At 42.6% G+C, this 19,155-nt stretch overlaps 2 protein-coding genes and 1 long non-coding RNA gene across 3 annotated transcripts; all 3 read right to left on the minus strand.

Annotated features, from left to right (window-relative positions):
- Window positions 1–3,476: 3,476 nt before the first annotated feature.
- Window positions 3,477–5,528, minus strand: LOC311009129 (uncharacterized protein; the record flags this gene model as incomplete). The annotated part of the gene is made up of 6 exons (XM_084003102.1): window positions 3,477–4,017; window positions 4,470–4,504; window positions 4,602–4,709; window positions 4,785–4,826; window positions 4,963–5,292; window positions 5,483–5,528. 6 exons carry the CDS (start codon window positions 5,526–5,528, stop codon window positions 3,904–3,906), a joined length of 675 nt encoding a protein of 224 aa, XP_083859228.1. The 3' UTR covers window positions 3,477–3,903.
- Window positions 5,529–6,461: 933 nt separating this feature from the next.
- LOC311009131 (uncharacterized protein) lies at window positions 6,462–16,159 on the minus strand (the record flags this gene model as incomplete). The annotated part of the gene is made up of 6 exons (XM_084003104.1): window positions 16,129–16,159; window positions 10,372–10,701; window positions 10,193–10,234; window positions 10,007–10,117; window positions 9,875–9,909; window positions 6,462–6,581 (listed from the first exon to the last, which is right to left on the minus strand). Exons 2-6 carry the CDS (start codon window positions 10,694–10,696, stop codon window positions 6,462–6,464), a joined length of 633 nt encoding a protein of 210 aa, XP_083859230.1. The 5' UTR covers window positions 10,697–10,701; window positions 16,129–16,159.
- LOC311008890 lies at window positions 15,115–15,883 on the minus strand. The gene is made up of 4 exons (XR_014596579.1): window positions 15,612–15,883; window positions 15,433–15,474; window positions 15,247–15,357; window positions 15,115–15,149 (listed from the first exon to the last, which is right to left on the minus strand). It is a non-coding gene; the product is annotated as an uncharacterized lncRNA (long non-coding RNA).
- Window positions 16,160–19,155: the final 2,996 nt, after the last annotated feature.

Consider the following 19,155-nt stretch of genomic DNA (forward strand, 5'->3'; position numbering starts at 1 on the left):
AAAGCCTTTCTCACCCAGTGTGATTTGCATTTTGAACTGCAGGCTGCAGCGTTCCCTACAGACCGCTCCAAGATTGCATACATCATCTCCCATCTTACGGGGAGAGCGGAGACCTGGGCCACTGCAGAATGGAGCAGAGGCTCTCCGGTGTGTAGTTCCTTGTCCGCCTTTACCACTTCACTGACTCAGATTTTCCAGAACATTGTTCCTGGGAGGGAGGCTGCTCGAGCTTTGGTGCGTCTCCGGCAAGGCAAAAGGCATGTGTCAGACTACGCCATCGAGTTTCGCATTCTCGCGGCAGAGAGTGACTGGAATGAGGCCGCATTGTATGACGCGTTTTTGGGCGGTCTTTCAGACCCATTAAAGGACTACCTGGTGCCTGTGGATTTACCAGCCGATTTGGATTCTCTCATTGCCCTGGCGGTGAAGATCGACAAAAGACTGTGTGAGAGACGGAAAGGCTACTATTGTGCCCCCACTTCGCCTCCGCTTCACTGGGGGCAGCGTTCCAGCCGTTCCTCGTCGTCCTCGGTCCCTTGGCGTGCTCTTTCTCCTGAGGGTCCGCCACCGGCTCCCCCTTCTGTTCATGAGAAGCCCATGCAGTTGGGTCGCACCCAGCTGACTCCTGCGGAGCGACAACGCCGGATGGTGGGGAGGCGATGTTTATACTGTGGACAAGCTGGCCATTTCATCGCTGCCTGCCCCCTGAGGAATGCTGGCCCTCCTGACAAGGTGAGACGAACTTCAGTTCCTTTAAAAACATCCAGACTGCTGCCTTCTGTGTGTCTCCAGTCTTCTGTGTCCTCCGTTAAGGTTCCGGCTCTGGTTGACTCAGGGTCGGATGCTAATTTAATGGATATTGGTCTCGTTAGTAGTCTTGGTCTGAGGATGCTGCCACTCGATCTGCCGCTCGAGGCCAGCGCCCTGGATGGACGGATCATATGTAAAGTTACTCACCGCACTCAACCTCTGAGACTCTTTTTCCCCGACTCCCACGCTGAGATGATCTGTTTTCATGTTTTCCAAGCCCCACAGCATCCCCTCATCCTGGGCTATCCTTGGCTCACCACGCACAATCCCCACATTAATTGGGCCTCTGGTCAAATTCTCTCCTGTGGAAAGGACTGCCGTCGTCATCGCCTTCCCCCGGCTCGGGTTCCAGTGAACGTCCTACCGGAGTCCGCCTCATCTGGTGATTCTCCAGAGGTTTCGATCTCCATGGTTTCCCAGGATCCCTCCACTACGGACCCGGAGTTTCCGGACTTCTCCAAGGTTCCATCTTGCTACCACGATCTCAAGGAGGTTTTTAGCAAGACCCGAGCCACCTCCTTACCTCCTCATCGGCCCTCTGATTGCCCCATCGACCTGCTGCCCGGATCCTCGCCCTCCAGGGGGGGTCTGTACTCCCTGTCTGCACCAGAAAAGGAGGCTATGAGGAAGTACATTGAGGAGTCCCTGGCTGCAGGAATCATCCGGCCTTCCTCCTTGCCGGCAGGAGCTGGGTTTTTCTTCGTCGCCAAAAAAGACAAGACCCTGCGGCCCTGCATTGACTACAGGGCACTCAATGCTGTCACGATTCGCAACAGGTACCCCCTCCCCTTAATCTCAAGTGCATTTGAACTATTGCATAATGCTAAGGTTTTCTCAAGACTGGACTTAAGAAATGCTTACCATTTGGTTCGTATTAGGGAGGGGGACGAGTGGAAGACTGCATTTAATACTCCTAGTGGACATTACGAATATCTCGTCATGCCTTTTGGGTTGACCAATGCTCCAGCTGTGTTTCAGGGCCTAGTGAACGATGTCCTCCGTGACATGTTGAATGTGTTCGTGTTTGTCTACCTTGACGATATCCTGATCTTCTCTCCAGATGAACAGTCCCATGTTGGTCATGTCAGGAGAGTGCTTCAGCGTCTTCTGGAGAATCAACTATTTGTAAAAGCAGAAAAGTGTGTGTTTCATGTACCTTTGCAAGTTTTTGCCTTTTTGACTTTGCCTTAGCCTGTTGGCTATACACCAGATCACTAGGTTCTGTTATCACATCGCATGGATTCTCCTACCATTGCTACGCAGATGACACCCAGCTGTTCCTCTCTTTTCCCCCGTCCTCTGACACTCACATTGCAACTCGCATCTCGAACTGTCTGGCTGACATCTCTGTCTGGACAACTGCACATCACCTCAAGCTAAACCTGAATAAAACCGAACTCCTCTTCCTCCCAGGGAAAGACTGCCCTCGCATGGACCTGTCGGTCACTGTCGAGGGCATCACAGTATTGCCGTCATCAACTGCGAGGAACCTGGGTGTAATCCTCGATGACCAACTATCCTGCACCCCCAACATCACCGCTGTGGCCCGATCCTGCAGATTTGCCCTCTACAATATCCGCAGGATTCGGACCTTCCTCACAAAGGATGCAACGCAACTCTTGGTCCAAGCACTGGTCATCTCCCGCCTTGACTACTGCAACTCTCTCCTGGCCGGATTACCGGCCTCTGCGATTAAACCATTGCAGCGTATCCAGAACGCTGCAGCACGCCTTATCTTCAATCTACCCAAATTCTCCCATGTGACCCCCCCTCCTCCGTGACCTCCACTGGCTCCCTGTTGCAGCACGCATCCAATTCAAGACGATGACACTGGCCTTCAGGGCCATCAATGGAACGGCACCTGTCTACCTTCAAACACTGGTCAAACCTCATGCCCCGATGCGAGCACTTCGCTCCTCTATTTCAGCTGGCCGGCTGGTACCACCATCGCTGAAATCAAACAAATGTCGCTCAGCAAAGTCCAGACTCTTCTCTGTTCTGGCGCCTCAGTGGTGGAACGAACTCCTGACTAATGTCAGGACAGCAGAGTCATTTGCCATCTTCCGAAAAAGGCTCAAGACTCACCTGTTCAGACTTCACCTCGACTCTACATAGCATGACCCACTAACACCCCCCCCCCCCAAAAAAAAACCTTACCTATAGCACTCTGATCGTAGCACTGTTGCTCTTGAAGTACTACTTTACACAGATGAGGACCTAACACTTGTTCTATTTTTAGCTCTTACTTTATCGGCAATGATACGTTGTGGTTTCTTTGTTTCCTTCTTTTGACAAATGTCCTTATTGTAAGTCGCTTTGGACAAAAGCATCTGCTAAATGACCTAAATGTAATTGTAAATGTAAATGTAAATAATATCTAATCTCACTTTGTGTAAACGCATGTTCTGTCCAGTGTTTCTGGTATCACTGTTGCCCAAAGGAAGCTTCAGTAAACTACTTCAAAAGATAGCTTTCAAGGGTTTGGTACTATATTCATATAAAAAAAACCCTGGTGTTAATATTTTGAAAGCTGCTAATGCTTCTTATACAGTATGTGTATTAGGTTGTTTATTAATACATGATTAGATAAGCATTTTAAGTATGGTCATAGGACCGCATGTCATGATTAATGGTAGAGACAAGACCGCTTCATTTGCTTTCACACCACAAACCTTTATTTATTCTCGAAACAATCTTTGAGGTTTCCCTCATTTGCAGAGAGCCAATTTAAACAAGTGGGACAGTTTCCACAGCTACTGTTAATGGTTTCTACAGAGCTTTGACTTCAGACATGTTCACCTCAGTGGTTTTAAGACCACACTGTGCTGTCTCTTCCTGTCAAACAAGTGATGTGTACGCCACCGCCTCCATAGACCAAGTACGTTTGACAGTTATTAGTGTCCTTCCTGACTCCATTACACATTAAGCAGACAAAAAAAGAAATATAGACACTTTGACCATGAGAGAGAGAGAGACAGGAAGAATCATGAGTGAGAAAAAAACGACATATTATTCTAAACATATTTTATTAAGTAGATCCTTCCTCCAACACTGACCCAAACAAACCAGCAGAGGAACATTATAAAGCAAAGTCTATCTGGTGGCAGCATACACAACACTTGTCTCCAACTGTCTGTCCGATGCAGGTCTTCTTCTTTTTGCCTGGAAACTTAGAGCTGCGTAGTTCAGTTCATCTGATCCCAGATTCTGTTAATCAGAGTATATAAAGTCACATCACACACACTGTAGCTGAGTTTCACAAAAATCCTTTTTTGCTGTGTCTGTGTATGACAAAAGCTCATAAACAGAATTACTTATTTAATTTGCTACACTGCACTGTGGTTATGTTTACATTTTAAAGTAACAATGTTGTAACTGCTTGTTGTTTGTAACTGTATGCAATGAAAAGGCAAACAAATCTTCTGATTGAGCTGATGGAGCATTGCTGTGTGTTTCAGAGGGGAAATCAGTGTTAGGAAGAAGAGAGTGAGGAGGCTAATGAACCTCACTTTAAAGATCATAGCTGAAATTAAGAGTTTAAAAGTAGGAATTAACAGGATCATTTTTAATTGAGCTAAAATAGGACTATTTCCTGTTTGATGCCACTGAGCATTAACTTTAAAACCATAAACACAGTTTATTTAAAGTTCTGGGTTCACCTCGTTTCTTTCTGTCTGCGTTTCTTCATTCACGGCTAAACGGCAAAAGACAAAGTGTGATTATTTAATTACTACTGATCATATTACTGAGGATTTATCCATCATGCGCTAGAAATAATTTTCCTACTGTACCTTTCTGGAGTTTCCTGATTTTAACAGCAGGAATGACGAGTATGGTGAGGAAAACAATCAGACCGACCAGGATCAAACTCATTAGGTCTGTCTTTGAATCAGGCTCGTCTACAAGAAAAGTAATAGAATAAGTATAGTAATAATTACTAGCTCATTCATTTACAATGAAAAGGACAACCTTACTTTCAGTTTTAATGTCCAGTCCACCATCAGATTCACTGTTACCTAAAAAGAAATGTTGATGGAATAAGCTTTGGTTTGCAGTTTTTTGTCTTCATGCTGTTTTCATACATTATCGAGATACACTGTTAAAACGATGAGAAAAAGATAACTGCAAGGCAATTCTTAAATCCAATCTTACCTTGGACGGTTAAATGAACTGCATAGGAAATGATTGTATGTTCATCTTTGTAGAATCCACAGAAATAAAGTCCAGAGTCAGATAATACCACCCGTTTGATTGTGAGAAAGACAGTGGAGATGTTGGAGCTCATTTCAAATCCTTTTTGAAACCCATCACAGTAGAAAACATCGCTACCATAACCGTAGATGGAGGAGATGCAGCTGGGCTTGCTTCCGTTGATCAGTCTGAACCACTCAGCCAGAGTTGGCTCTACGGTAATGTTGGTGCACTGCAGTGTGACTTCTTCACCAGGCTGGACCTCCACAGAAACCGAGTCAGACGTACAGCCTGAAACAGACAGCAGAGACAACAAGACATTTACTCCTCAAATTTGCAACATTTAAATTGGGTAAATAGTAGTAAATTAAAAACAAAATACTAACTTATTTGTATATTAAAAAATAAAGGTGCGTTTCTGGATCAAAGAGAGATAATAACTGTATTTGCTGCTAAGGAATGACTGAATACCAGGACTTACTGACGCTGCAGAGAAGCAAGGCTGTTATTAAGGTGAAGCTTTCCATTGTGCGTTGAACCATGTCACAGCGGGGGCATTTTATATCACTGTAGAGGGGCTTTCATTGGAAAGGGGCGGGGTATTGAATAGTTCATGCAAGGAAGCTCAAATCTGTCACCACATTATATCTGTACCAGTTGCAATTTGAGCCGTCTGATGCACAGCTTATAGGGTCAGACATACATTAATCATATGCAAGTTTATTGCTGCGCATGCTCATCTCAGACTCAGTCTGCTGCTCCTGTGTGATTTAATGACACTAAATGAATGACTGAAGCAGCTCAGATTGGCCAGGCGTTGTTATTTGATGCTCAGAGCAACTGACGTAGTGTAAAGTGCGAGAAAGCCCGGTGTCGTTATTTGACGAGTTGGGATTAAGGAGGTGTTGCACCACTGGTCTGTATGATGGAGCTAGAGATGTAGCCTTTTGCCACAATCTCTCCTGTCTTGTGTCACTTTTTAATGGCCAATTACTAAACCTCAAAAATGTCAAATTTTTTACCAGTCCCCATGTGCACACCAATTTTGCTACTGTTCAATTAGTCCTTAGTTCCCCCTGATTACATCTTTCCTCTTTACACTAGATAAACAAATTAACTTGTTACAAGTTTGATAGAAGCTGCAGTTTCACTGTGGCGTCAGTTTTCCAAAACACTCTTGCACTTGTCACCTCTCCACGAAACCAAAAATATAACAGTGGAATAAAAATAGTTTCATAGGTTAATACTTGCAAATATCATTTCAAACACTTGCTACTTAGACATCCTATGTATATTGAATAACCTTGACATTAATTTATGACATTTCAATGACACTTATTTTTAATGTGATGGTGTCACACCAGTAAAATCCAGGGCTCACAGTAAAGACAGAGGATCTGGTGGACCATACAAGCACACAGCCTTCTTTCAACCATGTCAAGCTTCTCCTGCCAGATGGTTCACATTCTCTTGCCACCTTCATCGATGCCAGCATTATCAATGAAGGGCTCACCTTCTAGCTGGGTTTGGGCCGGGCCACCCTGCCTCACCCAATTCCAGCCAACACTCTGGACAGTCACCTGCTAGGGACCATCACCAACCAGACTTCTCCGGTCCATATTCTCCTGTCTGGCAAACACCATGAGATTCTCCTGTTCCACATCCTGCCCTCTCCTCACATTCCGGTGATCCTAGGATACCCTTGGCTGTGCCAACACAACCCTCACAATGACTGGACCACAGGTGCCATCCTCGGGTAGAATGCTTCTGTGGGGATCTACACAGACAGGCACACAACATAGCTGCATCACATTCACACAACACCAGGAAGTGCAAGTCAGACTCTCTTTGTGTTTGCTGGACATTGTTGTGTGAGTTGGGCTCCCTTCTTCATTGCAGGGTAGTTTCCAGAAGTGTGCCTACTCTTCACGGAGGACACAGGCTTCTGCAGGGAGTTTTTAACATTGATGTGACCACCTCATTGTGACCTGAGCTGCTGGGCTGCACTGCAACGGAACGTTCACCGTGTTTCTTTACATGTCAATGTGCTGTGGGACAGTTGAGCATACTGAAAAGGACCAGGGGTCCGTTTCACAAAGCAGGTTTAGTGAAAACCTTGAGTTAGTTAACCCTGAGATGAGGGAAACTCTGGTTTTTCGGTTTCACAAAGCCAGTTCAGCATAAATCTGAGTCAGTTACCCGGGTAACATACTCCGTGAACCTAACCTGCTCGCTAGCAGGTTTGCTTCAACAAACCGTGAGTTTCTCCCTACATGTCTCCGCCTTTTTCCGGAATCTGAACCAACTCTGAAAAAATGTGCCGTCCTTTCATCGTCAACCTAATTGATATGGAAATAAAAGTGATTCTAGCAGCTTTGCGTTGGGAGACAATTTTGATTACCTTTCCTTTCAATCACATTAGATATTATCTAAACAATAGTCTCCGACATTTTCAACATTTCATATCGCGGACATAATCCGCAACCAGATTCTTTGCGGAGGTAGTGTTTTTGCGAACGGGAGATTTATGAAATGTTTAAGTACATTTCTGTGTTGAAATACCTGCTTATATTTACTGTTTAATATGTGAAATATGATTAAAATCATATGCCTTAGTCAACGTGTTTGCACAATATTCTTATGCTTAATTTTCAACTGACGCCACTTTCTTTCTGTGCCTGGGGGGATTACCCCCAATGAAAATGATAATTGATTCAATGCGCTACTTTGTGAACTACGGGAATTGAAGCCCTGTTGCCTGCACCGGGGGCGGCATTGCTAACCATTACACCACAGTGTCTCTGTGCAAGCGTGAAAATAAAGCAGACTGTCCTCCTCGAGAAAACGACCACATAGGTCGTGTGTCAAGCACCGAATTACGACCATATGTTACGTTTCAAAATAGCGCGCCCTCTAGCGGTCAAGTAAATATCGACACTCCGGTGTCTCAGACGATCGCCCCCCCCACACGTCGACCTAAACCTACCCCGATTCCACGACATCTTCCCCCCTTCATTCAGTTATACACATTAGATCGGGCAGTAATTGTCTGCCACGCTAACTATCGCTACTTTGCTGCAGTTACGTTGCTCCGCTTTCTCAGGATGAGCTTTCTACAGTTTTCTACATAAACACTCAGTAATATCTAATGACGCTCTCCCTGTTGCCATGGTGAATCGTAGTATCGGAGCTCCATTGATGATGGCTTTATAGAGTCGGCAGGCACGCACGTAACTCAGAGTTTACATACTCAGAGTTGACTGAACTAATTCAAAACCGCTGTTCTGAAACTGAAAACTCAGAGTTGCCCATCTCAGAGTTGGTCAACTCAGAGTTCAGGGTTAGGTTCAGAGTTTGTTGAACCTGCTTTGTGAAACGGGCCCCAGGCCAGCCACTGTTTGTTTGTTTTTTCTTGAAGTAGTAGGCAGTTTTTTTGATTGTTTTATCTGTTGTTTGTTTATTTTAAAGAATATTTTCCCTCATTTGCAAAGAGCCGATCATGACTGTGACTTTGACTTCAGAGGGATACTACCGGATCTCCTTCCTCGCTCATCGTGGTGGTAGCACAAATACTCACACAGATGATAAGGGCACCACCAGTTAAAAAAACTCAGCTCAAGGGACTAGAACTAATTTATGTGTTGTTCTCAACCTATGTTAACCTCATATTAATAATAAAATAAAGAATTTCACCTGTCTTTCATGTGTGTGGAAAAAGGTTAGTGTGAAGTCTTGCTGTCAATTATAGTTATAAAGAAAATCAAAATTGGCAAAAACGGTGATGGTCAGGTCAGACTTAAAAAAACAAACCAAAATAACATGAATTGGAATCTGCACAAAGAAACGCAATCAATGCTTATCCAATGTAAACTTATAGTACATTTTTGACAACCACAAGTTGCTGATTATTCCTTTATTAATATCCTGTCTCTACTGATTCTCCAAAGAGTCTAAATACAGCAGTTCCTTTTATTTTAAACAAGTTGGACAGTTTTCACAGCTACTGTTGATGGTTTCCACAGAGCTTTGACTTCAGACATGTTCAGCTCAGCGGTTGTTTTAAGACCACACTGTGCTGTCTCTTCCTTTCAAACAAGTGATGTGTACGCCATTACACATTAGGCAGACAAAAAAAGAAATATAGACACTTTGACCATGAGAGAGAGAGACAGAGAGACATCAGAAAGAATCACGAGTGAGAAAAAACAGACAGAGTATTCTAAACGTATTTTATTAAGTAGATCCTTCCTCCAACACTGACCCAAACAAACCAGCAGAGGAACATTATAAAGCTAAGTCTATCTGGTGGCAGCATACACAACGTTTGGCTCCGGCTCTCTCCCCGATGCAGGCCTGTGGCTTCTTTTTGCTTTTGCCTGGAAACTTAGAGCTGCGTAGTTCAGTTCATCTGATCCCAGATTCTGTTAATCAGAGTATATAAAGTCACATCACGAACACATACACTGTAGCTGAGTTTCACAAAAATCCTTCTTTGTGGTGTCTGTGTATGACAAAAGCTCATAAACAGAATTACGTTTGCTACACCGCACTGTGGTTATGTTTACATTTTAAAGTAACAATGTTGCAACTGCTTGTTGTTTGTAACTGTATGCAATGAAAAGGTAAAAACAAATCTTCTGATTGAGCTGATGGAGCATTCCTGTGTGTTTCAGAGGAGTAATCAGTGTTAGGAAGAAGAGAGTGAGGAAGCTAATGAACCTCAGTTTAAAGATCACAGCTGAAATTAGAGTTTAAAAATAGGAATTAACAGGATCATTTTTAATTGAGCTAAAAGAGGACTATTTCCTGTTTGATGCCACTGAGCATTAACTTTAAAACCATAAACACTGTTTATTTAAAGTTCTGGGTTCACCTCGTTTCTTTCTGTCTGCGTTTCTTCATTCACGGCTAAACGGCAAAAGACAAAGTGTGATTATTTAATTATTACTGATCATATTACTGAGGATTTATCCATCATGTTCTAGAAATAATTTTCTTACTGTACCTTTCTGGAGTTTCCTGATTTTAACAGCAAGAACAATGATGAGTATGGTGAGGAAAACAGTCAGACCGACCAGGATCAAAGTCATTATGTCTGTCTTTAAATCAGACTCATCTACAAGAAAAGTCATAGAATAAGTATAGTAATAATTACTAGCTCATTCATTCACAATGAAAAGGACAAACTTACTTTCAGTTTTAATGTCCAGTCCACCATCAGATTCACTGTTACCTAAAAAGAAATGTTGATGGAATAAGCTTTGGTTTGCAGTTTGTTTGTCTTCATGCTGCTTTCATACATTATCGAGATACACTGTTGAAATGATGAGAAAAAGATAACTGCAAGGCAATTCTTAAATCCAATCTTACCTTGGACGATTAAATGAACTGCATAGGAAATGATTGTATGTTCATCTTTGTAGAATCCACAGAAATACAGTCCAGAGTCAGATAATACCACCCGCTTGATTGTGAGAAAGACAGTGGAGATGTCGGAGCTCATTTCAAATCCTTCTTGAAACCCATCACAGTAGAAAACATCGCCACCATATATGAACATAGAGGAGATGCAGCTGGGCTTGCTTCCGTTGATCAGTCTGAACCACTCAGTCAGAGTTGGCTCTGCGGTAATGTTGGGGCACTGCAGTGTGACTTCTTCACCAGGCTGGACCTCCACAGAAACCGAGTCAGACATCCAGCCTGAAACAGACAGCAGAGACAACAATGCATTAACTCCTCAAATTTGCAACATTTAAATTGGGTAAATAGTAGTAAATTAAAAACAAAATACTAACTTATTTGCATATTAAAAAATAAAGGTGCGTTTCTGGATCAAAGAGAGATAATAACTGTATTTGCTGCTAAGGAATGACTGAATACCAGGACTTACTGACGCTGCAGAGAAGCAAGGCTGTTATTAAGGGGAAGCTTTCCATTGTGCGTTGAACCATTTCACAGCAGGGGCATTTTATATCACTGTAGAGGGGCTTTCATTGGAAAGGGGCGGGGTATTGAATAGTTCATGCAAGGAAGCTCAAATCTGTCACCACATAATATCTGTACCAGTTGCAATTTGAGCCGTCTGATGCACAGCTAATAAGGTCAGACATACATTAATCACATGCAAGTTTGTTGCTGCGCATGCTCATCTCAGACTCAGTCTGCTGCTCCTGTGTGATTTAATGACAGTAAATGAATGACTGAAGCAGCTCAGATTGGCCAGGCGTTGTTATTTGATGCTCAGAGGAACTGACGTAGTATAAAGTGCGAGAAAGCCCGGTGTCGAGTTGGGATTAAGGAGGTGTTGCACCACTGGTCTGTATGATGGAGCTAGAGATGTAGCCTTTTGCCACAATCTCTCCTGTCTTGTGTCACTCTTTAATGGCCGATTACTAAACCTCTAAAATGTCAAATTTTTTACCAGTCCCCATGTGCACACCAATTTTGCTACTGTTCAATTAGTCCTTAGTTCCCCCTGATTACATCTTTACTCTTTACACTAGATAAACAAATGAACTTGTTACAAGTTTGATAGAAGCTGCAGTTTCACTGTGGCGTCAATTTTACAAAACACTCTTGCACTTGCTACCTCTCCACGAAACTAAAAATATAACAGTGGAATAAAAATAGTTTCATAGGTTAATACTTGCAAATATAATTTCAAACTCTTGCTACATAGACATCCTATGTATATTGAATAACCTTGACATTAATTTATGACATTTCAATGACACTTATTTTTAATGTGATGGTGTCACACCAGTAAAATCCAGGGCTCACAGTAAAGACAGAGGTTCTGGTGCACCATACAAGCACACAGCCTTCTTTCAACCATGTCAAGCTTCTCCTGCCAGATGGTTCACATTCTCTTGCCACCTTCATCAATGCCAGCATAATCAGTGAAGGGCTCACCTTCTAGCTGGGTTTGGGCCGGGCCACCCTGCCTCACCCAATTCCAGCCAACACTCTGGACAGTCACCTGCTAGGGACCATCACCAACCAGACTTCTCCGGTCCATATTCTCCTGTCTGGCAAACACCATGAGATTCTCCTGTTCCACATCCTGCCCTCTCCTCACATTCCGGTGATCCTAGGATACCCTTGGCTGTGCCAACACAACCCTCACAATGACTGGACCACAGGTGCCATCCTCGGGTAGAATGCTTCTGTGGGGATCTACACAGACAGGCACACAACATAGCTGCATCACATTCACACAACACCAGGAAGTGCAAGTCAGACTCTCTTTGTGTTTGCTGGACATTGTTGTGTGAGTTGGGCTCCCTTCTTCATTGCAGGGTAGTTTCCAGAAGTGTGCCTACTCTTCACGGAGGACACAGGCTTCTGCAGGGAGTTTTTAACATTGATGTGACCACCTCATTGTGACCTGAGCTGCTGGGCTGCACTGCAACGGAACGTTCACCGTGTTTCTTTACATGTCAATGTGCTGTGGGACAGTTGAGCATACTGAAAAGGACCAGGGGACCGTTTCACAAAGCAGGTTTAGTGAAAACCTTGAGTTAGTTAACCCTGAGATGAGGGAAACTCTGGTTTTTCGGTTTCACAAAGCCAGTTCAGCATAAATCTGAGTCAGTTACCCGGGTAACATACTCCGTGAACCTAACCTGCTCGCTAGCAGGTTTGCTTCAACAAACCGTTAGTTTCTCCCTACATGTCTCCGCCTTTTTCCGGAATCTGAACCAACTCTGAAAAAATGTGCCGTGCTTTCATCGTCAACCTAATTGATATGGAAATAAAAGTGATTCTAGCAGCTTTGCGTTGGGAGACAATTTTGATTACCTTTCCTTTCAATCACATTCGATATTATCTAAACAATAGTCTCCGACATTTTCAACATTTCATATCGCGGACATAATCCGCAACCAGATTCTTTGCGGAGGTAGTGTTTTTGCGAACGGGAGATTTATGAAATGTTTAAGTACATTTCTGTGTTGAAATACCTGCTTATATTTACTGTTTAATATGTGAAATATGATTAAAATCATATGCCTTAGTCAACGTGTTTGCACAATATTCTTATGCTTAATTTTCAACTGACGCCACTTTCTTTCTGTGCCTGGGGGGAATACCCCCAATGAAAATGATAATTGATTCAATGCGCTACTTTGTGAACTACGGGAGTTGAACCCCTGTTGCCTGCACCGGGGGCGGCATTGCTAACCATTACACCACAGTGTCTCTGTGCAAGCATGAAAATAAAGACTTATTACCTTTAGATCAATAGACTGTTTCATTCAGTTATACACATTAGATCGGGCAGTAATTGTCTGCCACGCTAACTATCGCTACTTTGCTGCAGTTACGTTGCTCCGCTTTCTCAGGATGAGCTTTCTACAGTTTTCTACATAAACACTCAGTAATATCTAATGACGCTCTCCCTGTTGCCATGGTGAATCGTAGTATCGGAGCTCCATTGATGATGGCTTTATAGAGTCGGCAGGCACGCACGTAACTCAGAGTTTACATACTCAGAGTTGACTGAACTAATTCAAAACCGCCGTTCTGAAACTGAAAACTCAGAGTTGCCCATCTCAGAATTGGTCAACTCAGAGTTCAGGGTTAGGTTCAGAGTTTGTTGAACCTGCTTTGTGAAACGGGCCCCAGGCCAGCCACTGTTTTTTTTTTCTTTTCTTGAAGTAATAGGCAGTTTTTTTGATTGTTTTATCTGTTGTTTGTTTATTTTAAAGAATATTTTCCCTCATTTGCAAAGAGCCGATCATGACTGTGACTTTGACTTCAGAGGGATACTACCGGATCTCCTTCCTCGCTCATCGTGGTGGTAGCACAAATACTCACACAGATGATAAGGGCACCACCAGTTAAAAAAACTCAGCTCAAGGGACTAGAACTAATTTATGTGTTGTTCTCAACCTATGTTAACCTCATATTAATAATAAAATAAAGAATTTCACCTGTCTTTCATGTGTGTGGAAAAAGGTTAGTGTGAAGTCTTGCTGTCAATTATAGTTATAAAGAAAATCAAAATTGGCAAAAACTGTGATGGTCAGGTCAGACTTAAAAAAACAAACCAAAATAACATGAATTGGAATCTGCACAAAGAAACGCAATCAATGCTTATCCAATGTAAACTTATAGTACATTTTTGACAACCACAAGTTGCTGATTATTCCTTTATTAATATCCTGTCTCTACTGATTCTCCAAAGAGTCTAAATACAGCAGTTCCTTTTATTTTAAACAAGTTGGACAGTTTTCACAGCTACTGTTGATGGTTTCCACAGAGCTTTGACTTCAGACATGTTCAGCTCAGCGGTTGTTTTAAGACCACACTGTGCTGTCTCTTCCTTTCAAACAAGTGATGTGTACGCCATTACACATTAGGCAGACAAAAAAAGAAATATAGACACTTTGACCATGAGAGAGAGAGACAGAGAGACATCAGAAAGAATCATGAGTGAGAAAAAACAGACAGATTATTCTAAACATATTTTATTAAGTAGATCCTTCCTCCAACACTGAGCCAAACAAACCAGCAGAGGAACATTATAAAGCTAAGTCTATCTGGTGGCAGCATACACAACGTTTGGCTCCGGCTCTCTCCCCGATGCAGGCCTGTGGTTTCTTTTTGCTTTTGCCTGGAAACTTAGAGCTGCGTAGTTCAGTTCATCTGATCCCAGATTCTGTTAATCAGAGTATATAAAGTCACATCACACACACATACACTGTAGCTGAGTTTCACAAAACCCCTTATTTGTGGTGTCTGTGTATGACAAAAGCTCATAAACAGAATTACGTTTGCTATACTGCACTGTGGTTATGTTTACATTTTAAAGTAACAATGTTGTAACTGCTTGTTGTTTGTAACGGTATGCAATGAAAAGGTAAAAACAAATCTTCTGATTGAGCTGATGGAGCTTTCCTGTGTGTTTCAGAGGGGAAATCAGTGTTAGGAAGGAGAGAGTGAGGAAGCTAATGAACCTCAGTTTAATGATCACAGCTGAAATTAGAGTTTAAAAATAGGAATTAACAGGATAATTTTTAATTGAGCTAAAATAGGACTATTTCCTGTTTGATGCCACTGAGCATTAACTTTAAAACCATAAACACTGTTTATTTAAAGTTCTGGGTTCACCTCGTTTCTTTCTGTCTGCGTTTCTTCATTCACGGCTAAACGGCAAAAGACAAAGTGTGATTATTTAATTATTACTGATCATATTACTGAGGATTTATCCATCATGTGCTAGTAATAATTTTCCTACTGTACCTTTCTGGAGTTTCCTGATTTTAACAGCAAGAACAATGATGAGTATGGTGAGGAAAACAGTCAGACCGACCAGGATCAAACTCATTAGGTCTGTCTTTGAATCAGGCTCGTCTACAAGAAAAGTCATAGAATAAGTATAGTAATAATTACTAGCTCATTCATTTACAATGAAAAGGACAACCTTACTTTCAGTTTTAATGTCCAGTCCACCATCAGATTCACTGTTACCTAAAAAGAAATGTTGATGGAATAAGCTTTGGTTTGCAGTTTGTTTGTCTTCATGCTGTTTTCATACATTATCGAGATACACTGTTAAAACGATGAGAAAAAGATAACTGCAAGGCAATTCTTAACTCCAATCTTACCTTGGACGATTAAATGAACTGCATAGGAAATGATTGTATGTTCATCTTTGTAGAATCCACAGAAATACAGTCCAGAGTCAGATAATACCACCCGCTTGATTGTGAGAAAGACAGTGGAGATGTTGGAGCTCATTTCAAATCCTTTTTGAAACCCATCACAGTAGAAAACATCGCCACCATATATGAACATAGAGGAGATGCAGCTGGGCTTGCTTCCGTTGATCAGTCTGAACCACTCAGCCAGAGTTGGCTCTACGGTAATGTTGGGGCACAGCAGTGTGACTTCTTCACCAGGCTGGACCACAGAAACCGAGTCAGACATCCAGCCTGAAACAGACAGCAGAGACAACAAGACATTTACTCCTCAAATTTGCAACATTTCAATTGGGTAAATTGTAGTAAATTAAAAACAAAATACTAACTTATTTGCATATTAAAAAATAAAGGTGCGTTTCTGGATCAAAGAGAGATAATAACTGTATTTGCTGCTAAGGAATGACTGAATACCAGGACTTACTGAGGCTGCAGAGAAGCAAGGCTGTTATTAAGGTGAAGCTTTCCATTGTGCGTTGAACCATGTCACAGCAGGGGCATTTTATATCACTGTAGAGGGGCTTTCATTGGAAAGGGGCGGGGTATTGAATAGTTCATGCAAGGAAGCTCAAATCTGTCACCACATAATATCTGTACCAGTTGCAATTTGACCCGTCTGATGCACAGCTAATAAGGTCAGACATACATTAATCACATGCAAGTTTGTTGCTGCGCATGCTCATCTCAGAGTCAGTCTGCTGCTCCTGTGTGATTTAATGACACTGAATGAATGACTGAAGCAGCTCAGATTGGCCAGGCGTTGTTATTTGATGCTCAGAGCAACTGACGTAGTGTAAAGTGTGAGAAAGCCCGGTGTCGTTATTTGACGAGTTGGGAGTGAGGAGGTGTTGCACCACTCGTCTGTATGATGGAGCTAGAGATGTAGCCTTTTGCCACAATCTCTCCTGTCTTGTGTCACTTTTTAATGGCCGATTACTAAACCTCTAAAATGTCAAATTTTTTACCAGTCCCCATGTGCACACCAATTTTGCTACTGTTCAATTAGTCCTTAGTTCCCCCTGATTACATCTTTCCTCTTTACACTAGATAAACAAATGAACTTGTTACAAGTTTGATAGAAGCTGCAGTTTCACTGTGGCGTCAGTTTTCCAAAACACTCTTGCACTTGTTACCTCTCCACGAAACCAAAAATATAACAGTGGAATAAAAATAGTTTCATAGGTTAATACTTGCAAATATCATTTCAAACTCTTGCTACTTAGACATCCTTTGTATATTGAATAACCTTGACATTAATTTATGACATTTCAATGACACTTATTTTTAATGTGATGGTGTCACACCAGTAAAATCCAGGGCTCACAGTAAAGACAGAGGATCTGGTGCACCATACAAGCACACAGCCTTCTTTCAACCATGTCAAGCTTCTCCTGTCAGATGGTTCACATTCTCTTGCGACCTTCATCGATGCCAGCATAATCAATGAAGGGCTCACCTTCTAGCTGGGTTTGGGCCGGGCCACCCTGCCTCACCCAATTCCAGCCAACACTCTGGACAGTCACCTGCTAGGGACCATCACCAACCAGACTTCTCCGGTCCATATTCTCCTGTCTGGCAAACACCATGAGATTCTCCTGTTCCACATCCTGCCCTCTCCTCACATTCCGGTGATCCTAGGATACCCTTGGCTGTGCCAACACAACCCTCATAATGACTGGACCACAGGTGCCATCCTCGGGTAGAATGCTTCTGTGGGGATCTACACAGACAGGCACACAACATACAGTAGCTGCATCACATTCACACAACACCAGGAAGTGCAAGTCAGACTCTCTTTGTGTTTGCTGGACATTGTTGTGTGAGTTGGGCTCCCTTCTTCATTGCAGGGTAGTTTCCAGAAGTGTGCCTACTCTTCACGGAGGACACAGGCTTCTGCAGGGAGTCTTTAAAATCAATGTGACTACCTCATTGTGACCTGAGCTGCTGGGCTGCACTGCAACGGAACGTTCACCGTGTTTCTTTACATGTCAATGTGCTGTGGCACAGTTGAGCATACTGAAAAGGACCAGGGGTCCGTTTCACAAAGCAGGTTTAGTGAAAACCTTGAGTTAGTTAACCCTGAGATGAGGGAAACTCTGGTTTTTCGGTTTCGCAAAGCCAGTTCAGCATAAATCTGAGTCAGTTACCCGGGTAACATACTCCATGAACCTAACCTGCTCGCTAGCAGGTTTGCTTCAACAAACCGTGAGTTTCTCCCTACATGTCTCCGCCTCTTTCCGGAATCTGAACCAACTCTGAAAAAATGTGCCGTCCTTTCATCGTCAACCTAATCGAGATGGAAATAAAAGTGATTCTAGCAGCTTTACGTTGGGAGACAATTTTGATTACCTTTCCTTCCAATCACATTAGATATTATCTAAACAATAGTCTCCGACATTTTCAACATTTCATATCGCGGACATAATCCGCAACCAGATTCTTTGCGGAGGTAGTGTTTTTGCGAACGGGAGATTTATGAAATGTTTAAGTACATTTCTGTGTTGAAATATCTGCTTATATTTACTGTTTAATATGTGAAATATGATTAAAATCATATGCCTTAGTCAACGTATTTGCACAATATTCTTATGCTTAATTTTCAACTGACGCCACTTTCTTTCTGTGCCTGGGGGGATTACACCCAATGAAAATGATAATTGATTCAATGCACTACTTTGTGAACTACGGGAGTTTAACCCCTGTTGCCTGCACCGGGGGCAGCGTTGCTAACCATTACACCACAGTGTCTCTGTGCAAGCATGAAAATAAAGACTTATTACCTTTAGATCAATAGACTGTTTCATTCAGTTATACACATTAGATCAGGCAGTAATTGTCTGCCACGCCAACTATCGCTACTTTGCTGCAGTTACGTTGCTCCGCTTTCTCAGGATGAGCTCGTTTTCTACATAAACACTCAGTAATATCTAATGACGCTCTCCCCGTTGCCATGGTGAATCGTAGTATCGGAGCTCCATTGATGATGGCTTTATAGAGTCGGCAGGCACGCGCGTAACTCAGAGTTTACATACTCAGAGTTGACTGAACTAATTCAAAACCGCTGTTCTGAAACTGAAAACTCAGAGTTGCCCATCTCAGAGTTGGTCAACTCAGAGTTCAGGGTTAGGTTCAGAGTTTGTTGAACCTGCTTTGTGAAACGGGCCCCAGGCCAGCCACTGTTTGTTTGTTTTTTCTTGAAGTAATAGGCAGTTTTTTTGATTGTTTTATCTGTTGTTTGTTTATTTTAAAGAATATTTTCCCTCATTTGCAAAGAGCCGATCATGACTGTGACTTTGACTTTAGAGGGATACTACCGGATCTTCTTCCTCGCTCATCGTGGTGGTAGCACAAATACTCACACAGATGATAAGGGCACCACCAGTTAAAAAAACTCAGCTCAAGGGACTAGAACTAATTTATGTGTTGTTCTCAACCTATGTTAACCTCATAT

This window comes from Eutrigla gurnardus, assembly GCF_963514095.1.
Source record: "Eutrigla gurnardus genome assembly, chromosome: 23".
Taxonomy (NCBI): domain Eukaryota; kingdom Metazoa; phylum Chordata; class Actinopteri; order Perciformes; family Triglidae; genus Eutrigla; species Eutrigla gurnardus.